General features: G+C 39.4%; 1 protein-coding gene across 11 annotated transcripts in view; it reads left to right on the forward strand.

Moving 5' to 3' along the window:
- The window catches only part of arhgef25b (Rho guanine nucleotide exchange factor (GEF) 25b), a 40,147-nt gene extending 28,804 nt beyond the window's left edge, over positions 1 to 11,343 (forward strand). For 10 of the 11 annotated variants that reach the window (XM_082532374.1, XM_082532373.1, XM_082532369.1 and 7 more), the window contains 13 exons: positions 4,067 to 4,188; positions 4,511 to 4,577; positions 4,716 to 4,819; positions 5,028 to 5,097; positions 5,716 to 5,805; positions 5,900 to 5,992; positions 6,347 to 6,397; positions 6,494 to 6,571; positions 6,672 to 6,863; positions 6,937 to 7,117; positions 7,208 to 7,413; positions 7,511 to 7,651; positions 9,282 to 11,343. In XM_082532374.1, coding sequence (XP_082388500.1) covers positions 4,067 to 4,188; positions 4,511 to 4,577; positions 4,716 to 4,819; positions 5,028 to 5,097; positions 5,716 to 5,805; positions 5,900 to 5,992; positions 6,347 to 6,397; positions 6,494 to 6,571; positions 6,672 to 6,863; positions 6,937 to 7,117; positions 7,208 to 7,413; positions 7,511 to 7,651; positions 9,282 to 9,383 — 1,497 coding nt within the window. In that variant the 3' untranslated portion in view covers positions 9,384 to 11,343. The remainder of the gene's footprint in view (positions 1 to 4,066; positions 4,189 to 4,510; positions 4,578 to 4,715; positions 4,820 to 5,027; positions 5,098 to 5,715; positions 5,806 to 5,899; positions 5,993 to 6,346; positions 6,398 to 6,493; positions 6,572 to 6,671; positions 6,864 to 6,936; positions 7,118 to 7,207; positions 7,414 to 7,510; positions 7,652 to 9,281) is intronic. The other variant, XM_082532378.1, reaches the window with a different exon arrangement.
- The last annotated feature ends 2,479 nt before the right edge of the window (positions 11,344 to 13,822 follow it).

Genomic DNA, 13,822 nt, shown 5'->3' on the forward strand with positions numbered 1-13,822 from the left:
ATACACTGACGTTAATTACGGAGTTCCACAGGGTTCAGTGCTAGGACCAGTTCTGTTTACATTATACATGCTTCCCTTAGGCAGTATCATCAGAAGGCATAGCATACATTTTCACTGCTACGCAGATGACACACACCAATTAGTTAAACTGCAGAAATGTCTTAAAGCAGGGGTGTCAAACTCAAATACACAGTGGGCCAAAATTCAAAACTGAAACAAAGTCGCGGGCTAACGTTAATATTTATTGAAATATATTTAATCCTCCAGATATAAGAATGAATCTTTTCTTATGGACTCAAACACGTTTTGCTGTAAAACTGAATATGGAACAAGCAAAGCTTAATACTAAACAATATATATATTAGCTGTATAATACCAGTAGGCCAGCTCTAATAGTAATTTGGTATGGCTTCGCGGGCCAAATGTAATTAGGCTGCGGGCCAAATTTGGCCCACGGGTCAGAGTTTGACACCTATGTCTTAGAGACATAAAGACCTGGATGGCCTCAAATGTTCTGCTTCTAAATTCAGATAAAACTGAGGTTATTGTACTTGGCCCTGAAAATCCTAGAAATGCTGTTTCTACTCAGATACTTACTCAGGATGGCATTACCCTGGCCTCCAGCAACATTGTGGGGAATCTTGGAGTCATTTCTGACCAGGATATCTCCTTCAGACTGCAGGTTTACTTGTGGCTCCTAAATAATTTAAAAGCAGAATGGGAGGCAGAGCCTTCAGTTTTCGGGCCTCTCTTCTGTGGAACCGGCTTCCAGTTTGGATTCAGGAGATAGACACACTCTCTACTTTTAAGATTAGGCTTAAAATTTTTCTTTTTAATAAAGTATATAGTTAGGGCTGGATCCGGTGACCCTGAATCCTTCTTTAGTTACGCTGCAATAGGTCTAGGCTGCTGGGGGATTCCCATGATGCATTGAGTCTTCTTCAGTCACCTTTTTCACTCACTATGTTTATACACCTCTCTTCATCTATTTTTTTTTTGTTATTATTAATCTCTGGCCCTTTTCCACAGCATGTCTTTGTCCTGTCATCATTTACTCACGCCAACCAGTTGCATCAGATGGCTGCCCCTTTCTCAGCCTGGTTCTGCCGGAGGTTTCTTCCTGTTAAAAGGGAGTTTTTCCTTCCCACTGTCGCCAAAGTGCTTGCTCATAGGGGGTCATATGATTGTTGGGGTTTTCTCTTATTTCTTTGTACTGCTGTAGGGTGTTTACCTTACAACATGCAATGCCTTGAAGCAACTGTTGTTGTGATTTGGCACTATACAAAAGTTGAATTGAAATTCAATTAAAAGCTGGAATACACCCTTGACATGCCACCAGTCTGTAGTGGGGGGCTAGACATAGCTCTATAGAGTATCATTCAGATTTATCTTATGTTAGCTCCCTGATTAAAATGTAAGTTCTTAAAGTAATGGTTCTCCTCTGTTAGAGACTCTGCATGTGCCTCTCTTTCCTGCTCTCAGGCTGTGTGTCAGACTGTTGAGAAAGCCTAACAGAAAACAGCTTTTAGCCAGAATATGAGAACTGAACAACAGGAGTACACCTGAAAAGTGTTAAGAAGATCAGATGAAAGATTCTTGAGAAACACACACTCATATGCACACTCCAAGAGCCCTTCGTTTATTTTTTTTCCTCTGTGTATGTTACTAATTAAAGTATTTTGACTCTCGGACTGCAATTTGACAATCAAAAGAAAAAACAAGCAAAAAAAAAAAAAAAACTACCTAGATTAAGCATCAACAGACCTGTAACATAGCTGGGTATAAAAATAGCATCTTAAAGACGCAGTGGGTCACCAATTTGCAAAAACGTGTGGAAAAATTTCAGAATAATGTTCCTCAATGTAAAATTGTAAAGACTTATTGTAAAGAGATGAAATATGTCATCGTCTACAGTCCATAATATCATCAAAGGGTCACGGGACAAATCAGAATTGTGTGTACTATATGAAAGATAGGCATGATTCTGTCATGGAAATTACTGCATGGGTCAGGAACACTTCTAGAAAACATTGTCTGTGAACACAATCTGACTTGCCATGGATGGATTCAGTTTAAAGCTCTATCATGCAAAATCAAATCAATAGAAACTCCGCTGCCTCTTCTGGGCCATAAAAAACATTTTATTAGACAGATTTTAAGGCAAATGTTTGATTTGTGAATTAAACAATTAATTGGGCAATTTGTTGGTTAAGAATATATTTTAAAAACACAAAAAACAGTAAAGTCCTCTGCACTTTCCCACAGATTTTCCATGGAGTGTCTCTTGTTATTAAATCTTCTGATAATGTAATGCAGAGCTTGTAGCAGATAATGAATAACTTAAAGCATAATTACACTTACACTGCACATGTCTCCATCTACATCCTGCCCATATAAAAGCACTCCTATTCATATACACCACCTGACCTTTGTGCATTATGACTCAATTTTGCTGCATTTTTCATGTGCACGCTCACACACAAATAAATATATAAAAGCACCGACAATATTTCTCAGAAACCCTACACTGTACTGAGTAATCTTTGAGAGGGAGTGGAGTAGATTGAATCCTGTGGGCTTTCGTTGATCGCATCTGGAAGTAATTAAGTAAAGAAAACAGCCTTTAACAGGGTTAGGGTTGAGGGCGGAGTGCATGCCAAAATTAGAAGAAGAGCCTCAAAGGCAAGGTGAGAAACAGGTCTGTGGATGTTGGACAGTTCTCCAAAGATGACAGAGTAAAGTTTTGTAAGCTTTGCAAAGGTGATAAGAGGAATTTTTAAATGATTAAATTAATCCTTTAACTCATAAAGCACATTATTTTTCTTAATAAATGATTGCTCTCACTTTTAGCCTTTTTTTAACTCATGGCCCTGCAGAAAAATGTCATTGCTTAGATACCTGTAGCTTCATATTTATTTTCAGTTATTAACTGTTTACTCTGCTGCTGCCTGGGTTACTATAAACAGTCTTACTGTCCCTTTAAAAGAGTAGTTTAATAGTTTGGAAAATATATTGGATACATGGTTTGTATGGTCAGTATAACAAACATCCAAAAGGCAGTTAGCCTGGCGCAGAGACTAGTAACAACCACTAATCACCAGCATGTATGAGCAGCTCCATAAATTTGTTTGCACGCAAAAAGTCTGGACACTGTCAGGTGAATCGGGCCAGGATACTATGGAAAGTTGGGATGTTGTGTAATACATTGTCTAAAGTAGTAGTGCTTTGTACATGTGCTACTTGTACTTGCTGCTTTTTCTTTCAGTAATTTGAATAAATTAGAAAATTAAACTGTTTGCTGGAGAAGCCGCTGAGCTGCTCCCTGATCTCAGAGCATTACCAGTTATCTGACAGCACAACAGCAAGTCATTGCAGAACAGAGCATCCCTGCAAACCAGTTGAGCTCCACACATTTGAATCATTCTCCAAATATAAAATGTACATTTGATCTACTTGACAACATGTTCTGATTCTGCAATATGCTCTTGTTCACTGAGGCAAAAGATAAAAATTAGGATTCCAGTTAAATTCACATTAGATTACAGTGCTTTTAGGTGAAGAGTGATGTTTGTTACTTAACAGCTTTCTGTGCATTTTTCAGTTAGCAGGCTCTCAGTTACAGTATATGACTTGACAAACTGCTCATTATTAACCTTGCTGTCTGCCCAACACTCTCCTCAGCAGCACAGAAAATGTGCTTATTATTCTCAGGTTACTCAAAATTGCCCCACTGATGTGTTTCCCGCGGCGATTACTAACTGCTATACAAATAAACTTGCCTTGGATGTGCCGTGCATGAAGCCTAATGATTTTAGTGTGTGTGAATGGATTGCTCCACAGCATTGTGTTGCAGTGGGGGAAGAAGTAACAGAATTTTTAACTAGCATACAGATTAAAATACTGCTGTATCTACAATACTACTTGAATAAAAGTACCTAGAGTTACTTTTCTACTCTTTATTTCACAGTCATCCAGAGCTCTTTAACCAACTGACCTCTCTGATTGAATGTAATACTGTATGTTACAGAAATGCCAAAAGATGTAATGTTTTCCTTTTGTGTTTTAGAGTCAAAGCATCAACACTCTGCAACGGGAGGACAGCTGTACTGTAACCGATGACTCAACCAGCCAGTGTTCTGGTACAGTGGACAGTGAAGAAGAGAGAAACATTGCTTTAGAGAAGAGCATGTAAGTCTAAAGCATTATACCAAATACTGTAACTTCTCTAACTTCTTTATCCCCTCAGGATTGCTGAGGTCCATGGACCAGCTGCTCCTGGCAGTCCCAAAAGCCCCTTTGAAAACCACGGGCAATTGTCCGATTTCAATTATTTCCCCCAAATTGTGGAATGATCCCCTTGCTCTTTTATCATTTTTCCCTTTTATAGATAAAGGCTATGTGTTTGCCCTTGTTTCATGCCTTTATGCTGAGAGAACTGTGACTAACTATGATTGATATTTCGCACAGAGCCCTGAGATCATCATCATGTTTTTTAATGTTTGTCTTTCAGATACGTGCTAACAGAGCTGATAGAGACAGAAAGGCTATATGTTGAAGATCTTGGACTTATAGTGCAGGTATGCCTCACCTCAAATGATCTACTTATTTGTATTTATATAAGAAACACCTGACATTGCTTAATTTGTACCAAAAGCAAAGGAGTTTATTTCCCGTATAGAAATAAGCAACTTAGATACATGTTTGTGTTTATACAGGGTTACATGGCCACCATGGGTAATCAGGGTGTTCCTGAGGACTTGAGAGGAAAGGACAGGATTGTGTTTGGAAATATCCACCAGATCTATGACTGGCATAAGGAGTGAGTCAGAATGTCTCCCCCCTGAGTTCCTCTGAATATGAACATCTCTTATGTTTAACAAGTTTTCCCCCTAAACTTCTCATGTTTCATAGCTGTTAAGCATGTGTCATACCCCCTGCTGCTGTTTGTTTCCTGCCTCTGAGTACGTGTGTGTGTGTTTGGCTGGTTGGCTGCTTTTGCCTGACCTTCTGTGCTTCGTGTCACACAGTTATTTCCTGGGAGAGCTGGAGAAATGTGTGGGTGATCCAGACAGCCTGGCCCGGCTCTTCATCAAACATGTGAGCCTAAAGATCAGTGAGAGACTAGTGTCCTTTTTTTTTCTCAGTCTGAACATTTAGTCATCACAGTCCCCAGTGATGTAATGCCTCGGCCTGCTGCTGTGCAGATGTGTTTTCTTTTTGTAGATCAGCTGACTGCAGGTGCAGCTGGTAAATAACAGGCAGCAATCAGTGTCGAAGACGCTTCCACTGAGACCCTGCTGTTTGTAAAAAGGAGCTGAATCTACACCTCTCTGAGCTCTATTAAATTTTTTTGTTGTTTTTACTCTAAACTTCAGAAGATTTGATGATCATCATTGCAAACGGCAACATTAAACACAAAGAAAGCAACTTTTATTTTGTGTTTTGATGTAAAACATCAAAATGTGGAGAAACTGGAAGGGTGTGGAAAACGATTATTGGCACTTTACAGTCGAGCATCCGTATCGCTGTGCTACAGCAGGAATATAAACAGAATAAACTCATAATTTTGATTTGATTTTCGATCCAAACATCTTTATTTCTTTAAGTTTCTGCAGCATGTCTAATTCAGCTTTGGACACTAAGGTGTAATTCTTACCCTGCTCATTGCTCCACACTTATTTGTAATAATTTCCATTATCCCTCTTCCACTTCCAGGAGCGGCGTCTTCACATGTATGTGGTTTACTGTCAGAACAAACCCAAGTCCGAGCACATTGTCTCTGAATACATCGAGACATACTTTGAGGTGAGAGCCCAATGGTCTCTGTCCGCAGAGATGACTTTTTCAGCCTAAAAAACCCTTGTTTTTCACATTTCTTTCCATTTTTGTCTTCTGACAGGATCTCAGACAACAGCTGGGTCACAGGCTGCAGCTCAATGACCTGCTTATCAAACCTGTTCAGAGGATCATGAAGTATCAGCTACTGTTGAAGGTTTGCTACTTAAAAAGATGACCTATTCACTTGCATGGCACCTGCTACATGTTAATATTAAAATAATCTGTCATTCGTTTGATTCAGGAAACATCAAAATGATCAAAATATTAAATAGTAAAAGGGTTAATTTACTTAAATTAAAACGTTCACAACTGAAAATTGTGAGTAGGCTCTCAGCAACCTTGCATACAACTAGCGGGTAACCAGTTGAGTCACGTTCTCTATTGCAGAAAGATGTCTTGCGAACGAGTTGTCCTTATTTCCTTACTTTATGTTACAGTTTTCTATTCAAGTTGTTTCAGTTTATTTTATGAAAATTAAAATAAATCTCTTATTGACTGGCACCTTCAGGACTTCTTGAAGTATTACAGCAAAGCTGGGAAGGATGTGGAGGAGCTGCAGGTACGAGCTCATTATGAAATGGAAACTCCATTAAAATGCTTTATCATTTCAATCGCACACTAAAATTATGTTTTCACTGCTATCCATCTGACTCAGAGAGCAGTGGAGGTTATGTGTTTTGTGCCAAAACGATGTAATGATATGATGAATGTGGGAAGGCTCCAAGGTTTTGAGGTAAGATCCGCCGTTTTTTAATGTGTTCTTAAAAAATAAGACGCATATCCGGGATGACTTGTGTTCTTTGACAATGGTATATGATATATGTACTGCTCAGGGGAAAATCACAGCTCAGGGGAAGCTGCTCCAGCAGGATACCTTCTCCGTCAGCGAGCAGGAAAGTGGCTTCCTGTCCAAAGCGAGGGAGAGGCGGGTCTTCCTGTTTGAGCAGCTGGTCATCTTCAGTGAGCCAATTGATAAGAAAAAGGGTTTCCCTTTGCCGGGGTACACCTTTAGAAACAGCATCAAGGTGAGATTATATTTGAGTGCTGAGTGTTGAGTGCTTTTGTTAATGTTCAAAATGAGCATGTTGTGTTTTGCAGGTAAGCTGCCTTGGTGTGGAGGAGCACTCTGAAGAAGATCCCTGCTGTCTGGTCCTGACTTCTCGAGGCACTGACGGCAGTGTGACGCGCTTCATCATGCAGGCATCATCTCCGGATATACAGCAGGCTTGGCACAGTGATGTGGTCCAGATATTAGAGACTCAGAGGAACTTCCTTAATGGTACCGGAGCTCAGTCTTTCTTCTATACGACTGTTGATTTAAGAGTTTGGTCTGTCTGAATAATGCAACATATCTTCCTGTCTGCTGCAGCTCTTCAATCTCCGATAGAATACCAACGGAGGGAAAGTAAGTCAAACAGCCTGGGCAGGAACACAAAGTCTCCATCTACATCAGCATCTGGCCTGTGGCCTCACTCCTCAGCATCCGTGGACAGGCGTCAGCAGCCCTGTTTTCTGTCTTATAACACCTCCTTGCCCTCTATGCATTCATCCCAGCACAGCCCGGCCTCGCAAACGGTGCGTGTGAAACAGCAGTGCTCACCATCATATTTATGCACAAACATGCATCTGTATTTTTCTCACGATTTAACTTTGACTTCTTTGTCTCTTTAAGGTGTCTAACCCTTGCGTGGTAACAGTTTGTGCAGCTCATCCCTCACTTTCCTCCCCCATGCAGCTCAGTCTGTGCTCAGAGGTGAGACGTGACTGTGGCACATCCAATGGCCTGGCTCCCTGCAGCTATCACAGCCTGCAGGTAAATAATACACAACACTGACTGACCTCAGTTATTTAACAGATGAGGCATCTGCCATGCTGATAATTTATTCTTCCTGAAAGAAAATACAGTAAAAGTTGTTTACGGTCTATAGTTATGCACTGGTGTCATCAATGAACATTTAAAGTGTCTATTTGAACCCAAATTATCTGTATAGGTAGAAATTCACATTTAACGATTACATTTGCAGGCAGCCAATTGAGTCGGGTCCCTTTGAGCTGTGGTCATTGGTCAAAGACTCATTCAGACTGATGGCAAAATGTCACAAGTCTGTCTGCATTTATAAATTAGCAGGTTTTTTTTGCAAAATTTCAACAATGTCTCTAAGAGTGATTGCAGTCCGTCCAAGTCAGACTGCAACTGTTTGCAGAAAGATCCAATCAGTCGTCTGGACAATTGCCCTGCCATCAAAGGGATGGTGAATGTGCACAACCATCAAGCTCTGGGCAGCCATTTAGTCAACACTAGTTGCAGTCGGCTGCAGAATGTGATATAATTCAATGCAGTCAGCATTTCTAAATAAAATAAAGTGATGTAGATCAGCTCTGTGGAGCTGGTCTGTGTGCGTGGACTGAGGCTGTTTGTTGTGGCGATCACTGATGGTGATGGGAAATGACTCTCTGTATGCCTTTGTGAAAATATCCTGTTGTTGTTACTGCATGGATTTACAAACCTGGTTGACCTAACCTGCAGCCAGTTTATGGAAAACCCGTTGACCTGCTCTTTTATCTCATTCATTCAGACTTCCACCAAGAGGAGGAAGCAGTTTGATTACAATACTTATTAGACGTGCTGATCTGGCCTGATTCCACAAAGTTGTTCTTGTCCTCTTGGCTTGCTCTTTGTGTTTTGGATCAGCTGTGTTTCTATTGTGCTTTAAATGCACAAGAAAATAAAATAAAAGTTTCCTATCTACCTTTTCACACAGCCTTTATCACACATGTCATGCATGATTCCTGACTCCGTGCCATTTTTATGTAACAGCTTCTTAATTACATTTATGTAAAGAAAGTCACTGAGTACCGGTTCATTTTTCATTACTGATGAAGTAACTGCACATAACTTTTGCAGCCCTATTCTCCTAGATCCAGGCTAAAAGAGCAGAGGTGACAGGGCCTTCATAATCGGTGCAACAACTGACCTTTTCACATATGATTTACCTAATGACTAAAAAACCCCTATTTGTTCTTGCTTGCTTTGAGTTCTACTTGAGCAGGGTTTCCTGGCTTTTTATTATGCAAGCATAGCCTTATTTACTTCTCGTATTACTTTAATTGATTAAAGTTTCTATTTTTAAAATGTATGTTTATAGTTTTTTTTGTGCATACTGTATTAAATAATTTAACAATTTTTGTTTAAATTACCTCAAATTTACCTCAAGTGGTGAAAACAAATCACTTTATTCTGCAAATGCTAATATTACAGCCTTAACAGCACAATTCTTTTATCTCCGTGTTATTTTTAAAGTTTGCCTTTTCAGTCTTATTTTGCAAATGTACTAAATTACACTGATGCCAGAATCAATCACCTGATTAACAGGAAGCCTTTGAAAATCTGCAGTGTGTCTTTGCTTCAAATGCCAGTGTAAAAATTGCCTATTTCCTCTCAGGGTGTGCCCGCCAGTTTCCAGACGATCACATTTAAGGACGCTGGGACTTATTCAGCGCATCAACTAAATAACTTGGATCAGCTCAAGGAGAGCGAGCAATAATGCGCTGCAGTGTCACATGAACTCAGTTTACCCTTCTGGAGCTGGAGTACCTCGACTAGGTCTGACTGCCAGGACACTTTGTTCCACTCATGTACACAAGCTGTCCGAGTCTGCGCGTCTCTGTTTTCACATATTGTCTCATATTTCCTTTAGGCTTATGATGTGGGGACTATTCTAGTGAAGTTACTTTGGTGTGACTGTATTCATTTGAGTGCATCTGCATATACATTACCAATCAGCTATAACATTAAAAACAAGATGAACCGAACAATTCCGATCATCTCTTGCAATGCAAAAACCTGCTGCGAAGCCTTAGGTGCTGCCATTCATCTGGATGTTTCTTCCACCTTATTAGCGAAGCAGCCTCTTCCAGCTGGACAGTGCACAATACGCACTGCAAAAACTGGACGTAAAGTCAGATTTGTTGACTTGGCCTCCAAACTTTACCCATTCTGACTGAGGATCTGCACGAAGGCACGAGAAAGCCCCGTCCACAGGCAACACGTCCATTCCACAGAACACAAAGTTTTCCACAGACTCAGTGAACCTGCATCCATGCCTCCAAAGCTGGGATGCCAAATTTGTTTTACATTGAGGGGGCACATATAGCCCACTTTGATTTCAAGTGGGTTAGGTTTATCTACACATTTAATGCCTGTGATATCTTAATATAAGAAAAAAGTGCAATTTCAAAATTTTGTCTCAGTTTTTCTGCTTGATTAAAAAAAATGTTGCCATAAGACATGAACTAATTTTATCAGGATGACTTTGGGGTTAAATTGTAAGAAATAATTGTGTAAAATTACAGAAAAAGTTCTGGTACCTCATTTCCTTGACTGTCCTGTAATTATAAAACAGAACATTGTTGTTAATTCACATTTTTAGAATTATTTTATTATTATTGTTTTTAATGTGGACCCATTATAAAACAAACAAACAAGAAATGTTTTAAGAGTAGACATTTAAGAGTAAAAAAAAATGGGGGCAAACAAAAATTCTGTTTTTTTCTAATTGTTAATACTTTAGTGTAGCATGAATGCAGGAGGGCAGTCCTTATCAGCAGAAAAAGCTGTTAAATATACCAAAATAGAGTTAAAAGTCGAGACTACGCCCTCTTTCACATTATCCAGTAGACCAGATTGGTGTCTGTGTCAGGAAGATTCTGGCCCCCAGGCCTTATGTTTGACACCCTTTCTCCAAAGAGGTCATTTCACTAAGCAGGTTATTTTAATGTTTTGGCTGATTGGTGTAAATGCAGGCATATATTTCCTCTCAGGGTGTGTGCCCGCCAGTTTCCATATATATATATATATATATATATATATATATATATATATATATATATATATATATATATATATATATATATATATATATATATATATATATATATATATATATATATATATATGTGTGTGTGTGTGTGTACATGAAGTGTATATATCTGTGTCACCACAGAGACTGTGCTTCACGGTGTTTATGTATTCATTTCTTCCTGTTTCCTTTGAAAATTCTTTGATGGATCTTTGCATAATGCGTAATATTTTCACAGGAGACCAATTCCACTTTATTCCCACAGAGAACTGAGATCTTAAATCCCTCCTCAAATAACTGTATCCATGAAATTGCCAAGTGACTGTAAATCCCAGTTATAGTCCAGGATCTCAATCCACACGAGTTATGTGTATCCCTGCAGTCCCTGGAGATTAGCGAATAGCTGTGCTTTCTGTCTGGTGGCCTGTTTTAACCCTGCCATTGTCAGTCTTATCTGAACTAAACATGTTTGTGGACTTACACAAAGCTTGTCATAACCAAGCAGAGAGAGGAAAAAGGGAACACAGATAAAACCGAGGTGCTCATTCGTCATTGTCGTCTTGAATGTAAATAATTTTGTGTTGGATCATATTGGTGAATCTCGTGCTGTCCTGATACACTCGTGGAATTAAAGAAGTTGTTCAGATATTTGTTATCATCATTTTTAGTTTTTCACTTCATGTGTCTCTTTTAGCGTCTCCTGACTGTTGTGTGTCTCTTGTTATTTGGACCCATTGAGTAACTTGTTCTCGATATTTGCTTTGGCCCTTGTGCCTATGAGGTCTCAAGGCTGATAGGTCAGTTCATTTATCCTTCCATGTTTCCCGTCTATTTTAAATATAAATGACCCATTAAAGCATAGTTGCTGGGAAATATGAATTATTTCCATCTTAAACCAACAGTCTGCAATCGATCAGTCAGAGTGTAAGTCAGCAGCTATTTCCTGTCATTTATTGTCTTTTCCATGAATTAGTTTTCCTAATACAGGCCAGAGGACCCCTTCCTAGCCTCATTATAATGTGCAGTGTATAACTTAATGGATGCCTTTGGTCGCTATCCAGAAGATTTATGTTCCCAAATGTGTAATAATCAGGTTGTTTTGTCTTGTTTTTATAAGATTATTTAAAAAGAAAATCCAAACGAAACATCGAAGCTGCACACAATCTGATCTCTGGTCTACAAAGCAGGGAACCAGATGGTGCTTAGCACCCTCTAGTGGAGGGAAATGCTCATCATTATGAATTAAAGAGTGAGTCACAATGTGAGCTCTTTAATTTACCAGTTTACAAGTCAAATATTTTATATTATGATTAATTATATGGTCTAACTAATTAATTATTATATTTTTATATTAAAAATTGCAGCTGGGTCTATACACATACATATAAACAGAATTTTTATACAGTAAGCAAAATCATGAAAAGGCATAAACTCGTGCTGCTGGCACCTGCTCTACACTTCTGAACATAAAAAATTTCAGTACTCCAAGCAAAAGACTGCCTGAAATTTCTGCATCACGCAGAGGCCATTTGTCCTTCAGTCATCTGACTATGTGACACACAACATCCTAGTGGTCTCGTTGTTCATTTGCATTGCATAGACTCACACTGCCTCATCTTTTACATGTTTGTCTGCTTGTTTAACATCTTAATATTGCTACTGAAAATGAAGACGAAACCTTGTAATTAATACGAAGGCTTTTGTTTTTTATTTTTGTGCTTGGCGGAATTTTAAGGGAACATCCATTATGCAGTTTTTCTGGGTGAAACTGACCAGACTGCGTTGAGCTGATAGGAAGGCAACGGTAACTTAAATAACCACTTGTTACAACCAAGGTGTGAAGAAGCAGAACCTTGAAGCAGCTGGGCTACGGCAGCAGAATACCACACAGAGGATCACTCCTGTCAACTAAGAACAGGAAACCGAGGGTTAAACTGAACTTTTGCTATCAAAATCTGGTGGTAAGCAGTAAAGCACAGATCCATGCTGCCTTGTATAAACAGTTTAGTCTGCTGTTGATGGTGTGAGGGTGTAGAGGATATTTTCTTGGCACAGATTGGGTCCCTAAATACCAACACAGAATTGTTTAAATGCCACAGCCTATCCGAGTACTCTTGCAGACCATGTTCAACCCTTTATCACCACATCGAACTGGTATTTTGATGACTGCCTCCAGCAGGATAATGCACAACGTCACAAAGCTCAAATTATCTCAGACTGGTTTCTTGAGCATGACAATGAGTTCCCTGTACTCACATGGCCTCCACAGTCACCAGCTCTCAATCTAATAGACCAGACTCGGGATGTGGTGGAACGGCAGATTCTCATCATGGATGTGCAGCAGACAAATCTGCAGCAACTGTGTGACGCTGATGTGGACCAAAATCTCTGAGGAATGTTTCTAACAACTTGTTGAATCTTTGCCACAAATAATTAAAGCTGTTTTGAAAGAAAGACAGGGCACAACCTGGCACGAGCAACATGAAGCTAAAAATAAGACTTACCTGCATGTTCCTTCATGTTCATGGCCCTCAGTACCTCTCTGATCTCCTTCAGCTCTACACCCCCAGCCCCACCTGAGAAATCTTCCTCCTGTGTTGACATGTGGTTGCTGTACATTCCTCTCTCCAAGTTTCAGACGCTCAGGGATAGAGCCTTCAGCTTCCAGGCTCCGACACTCTCAGACAACTTCAGTCATTAAATTCAAAACCTGGTTTTAGACGCAGGCTTTTAGTCTCAAATATAAACCATGCTTGCTATTATTTGACAGTTTTTGCCTCTCATCTATCATGTTCATTTGCTTCAGTAGCATAAAAGATGTGCTTATAAATTAAGTTCTGTAATCTGTAATCAAAAGACTGTAATCTATTGTAAGTCAGCGTCTTCATCCTTTGAACCAACATCACAACATTGAACACAAGATTTCGGTTTTTTTCCCCACACACATTTTTTATAACATTTGAAATGAATGTAAAAACTCTCATAATGCTCAAACAACTCATATTTTTTTGTTTTGGGTGTGGGGGTGGGTGGGTGAAGCAGGCAGCAAATGATTTCTGTGTCCACACAATAAACATCACTGTTAAAAAAAATCCTACATCTGTCAACACTTACAAATTAAAATG

This window comes from Aulonocara stuartgranti, assembly GCF_965226115.1.
Source record: "Aulonocara stuartgranti genome assembly, chromosome: 5".
NCBI classification, from domain to species: domain Eukaryota; kingdom Metazoa; phylum Chordata; class Actinopteri; order Cichliformes; family Cichlidae; genus Aulonocara; species Aulonocara stuartgranti.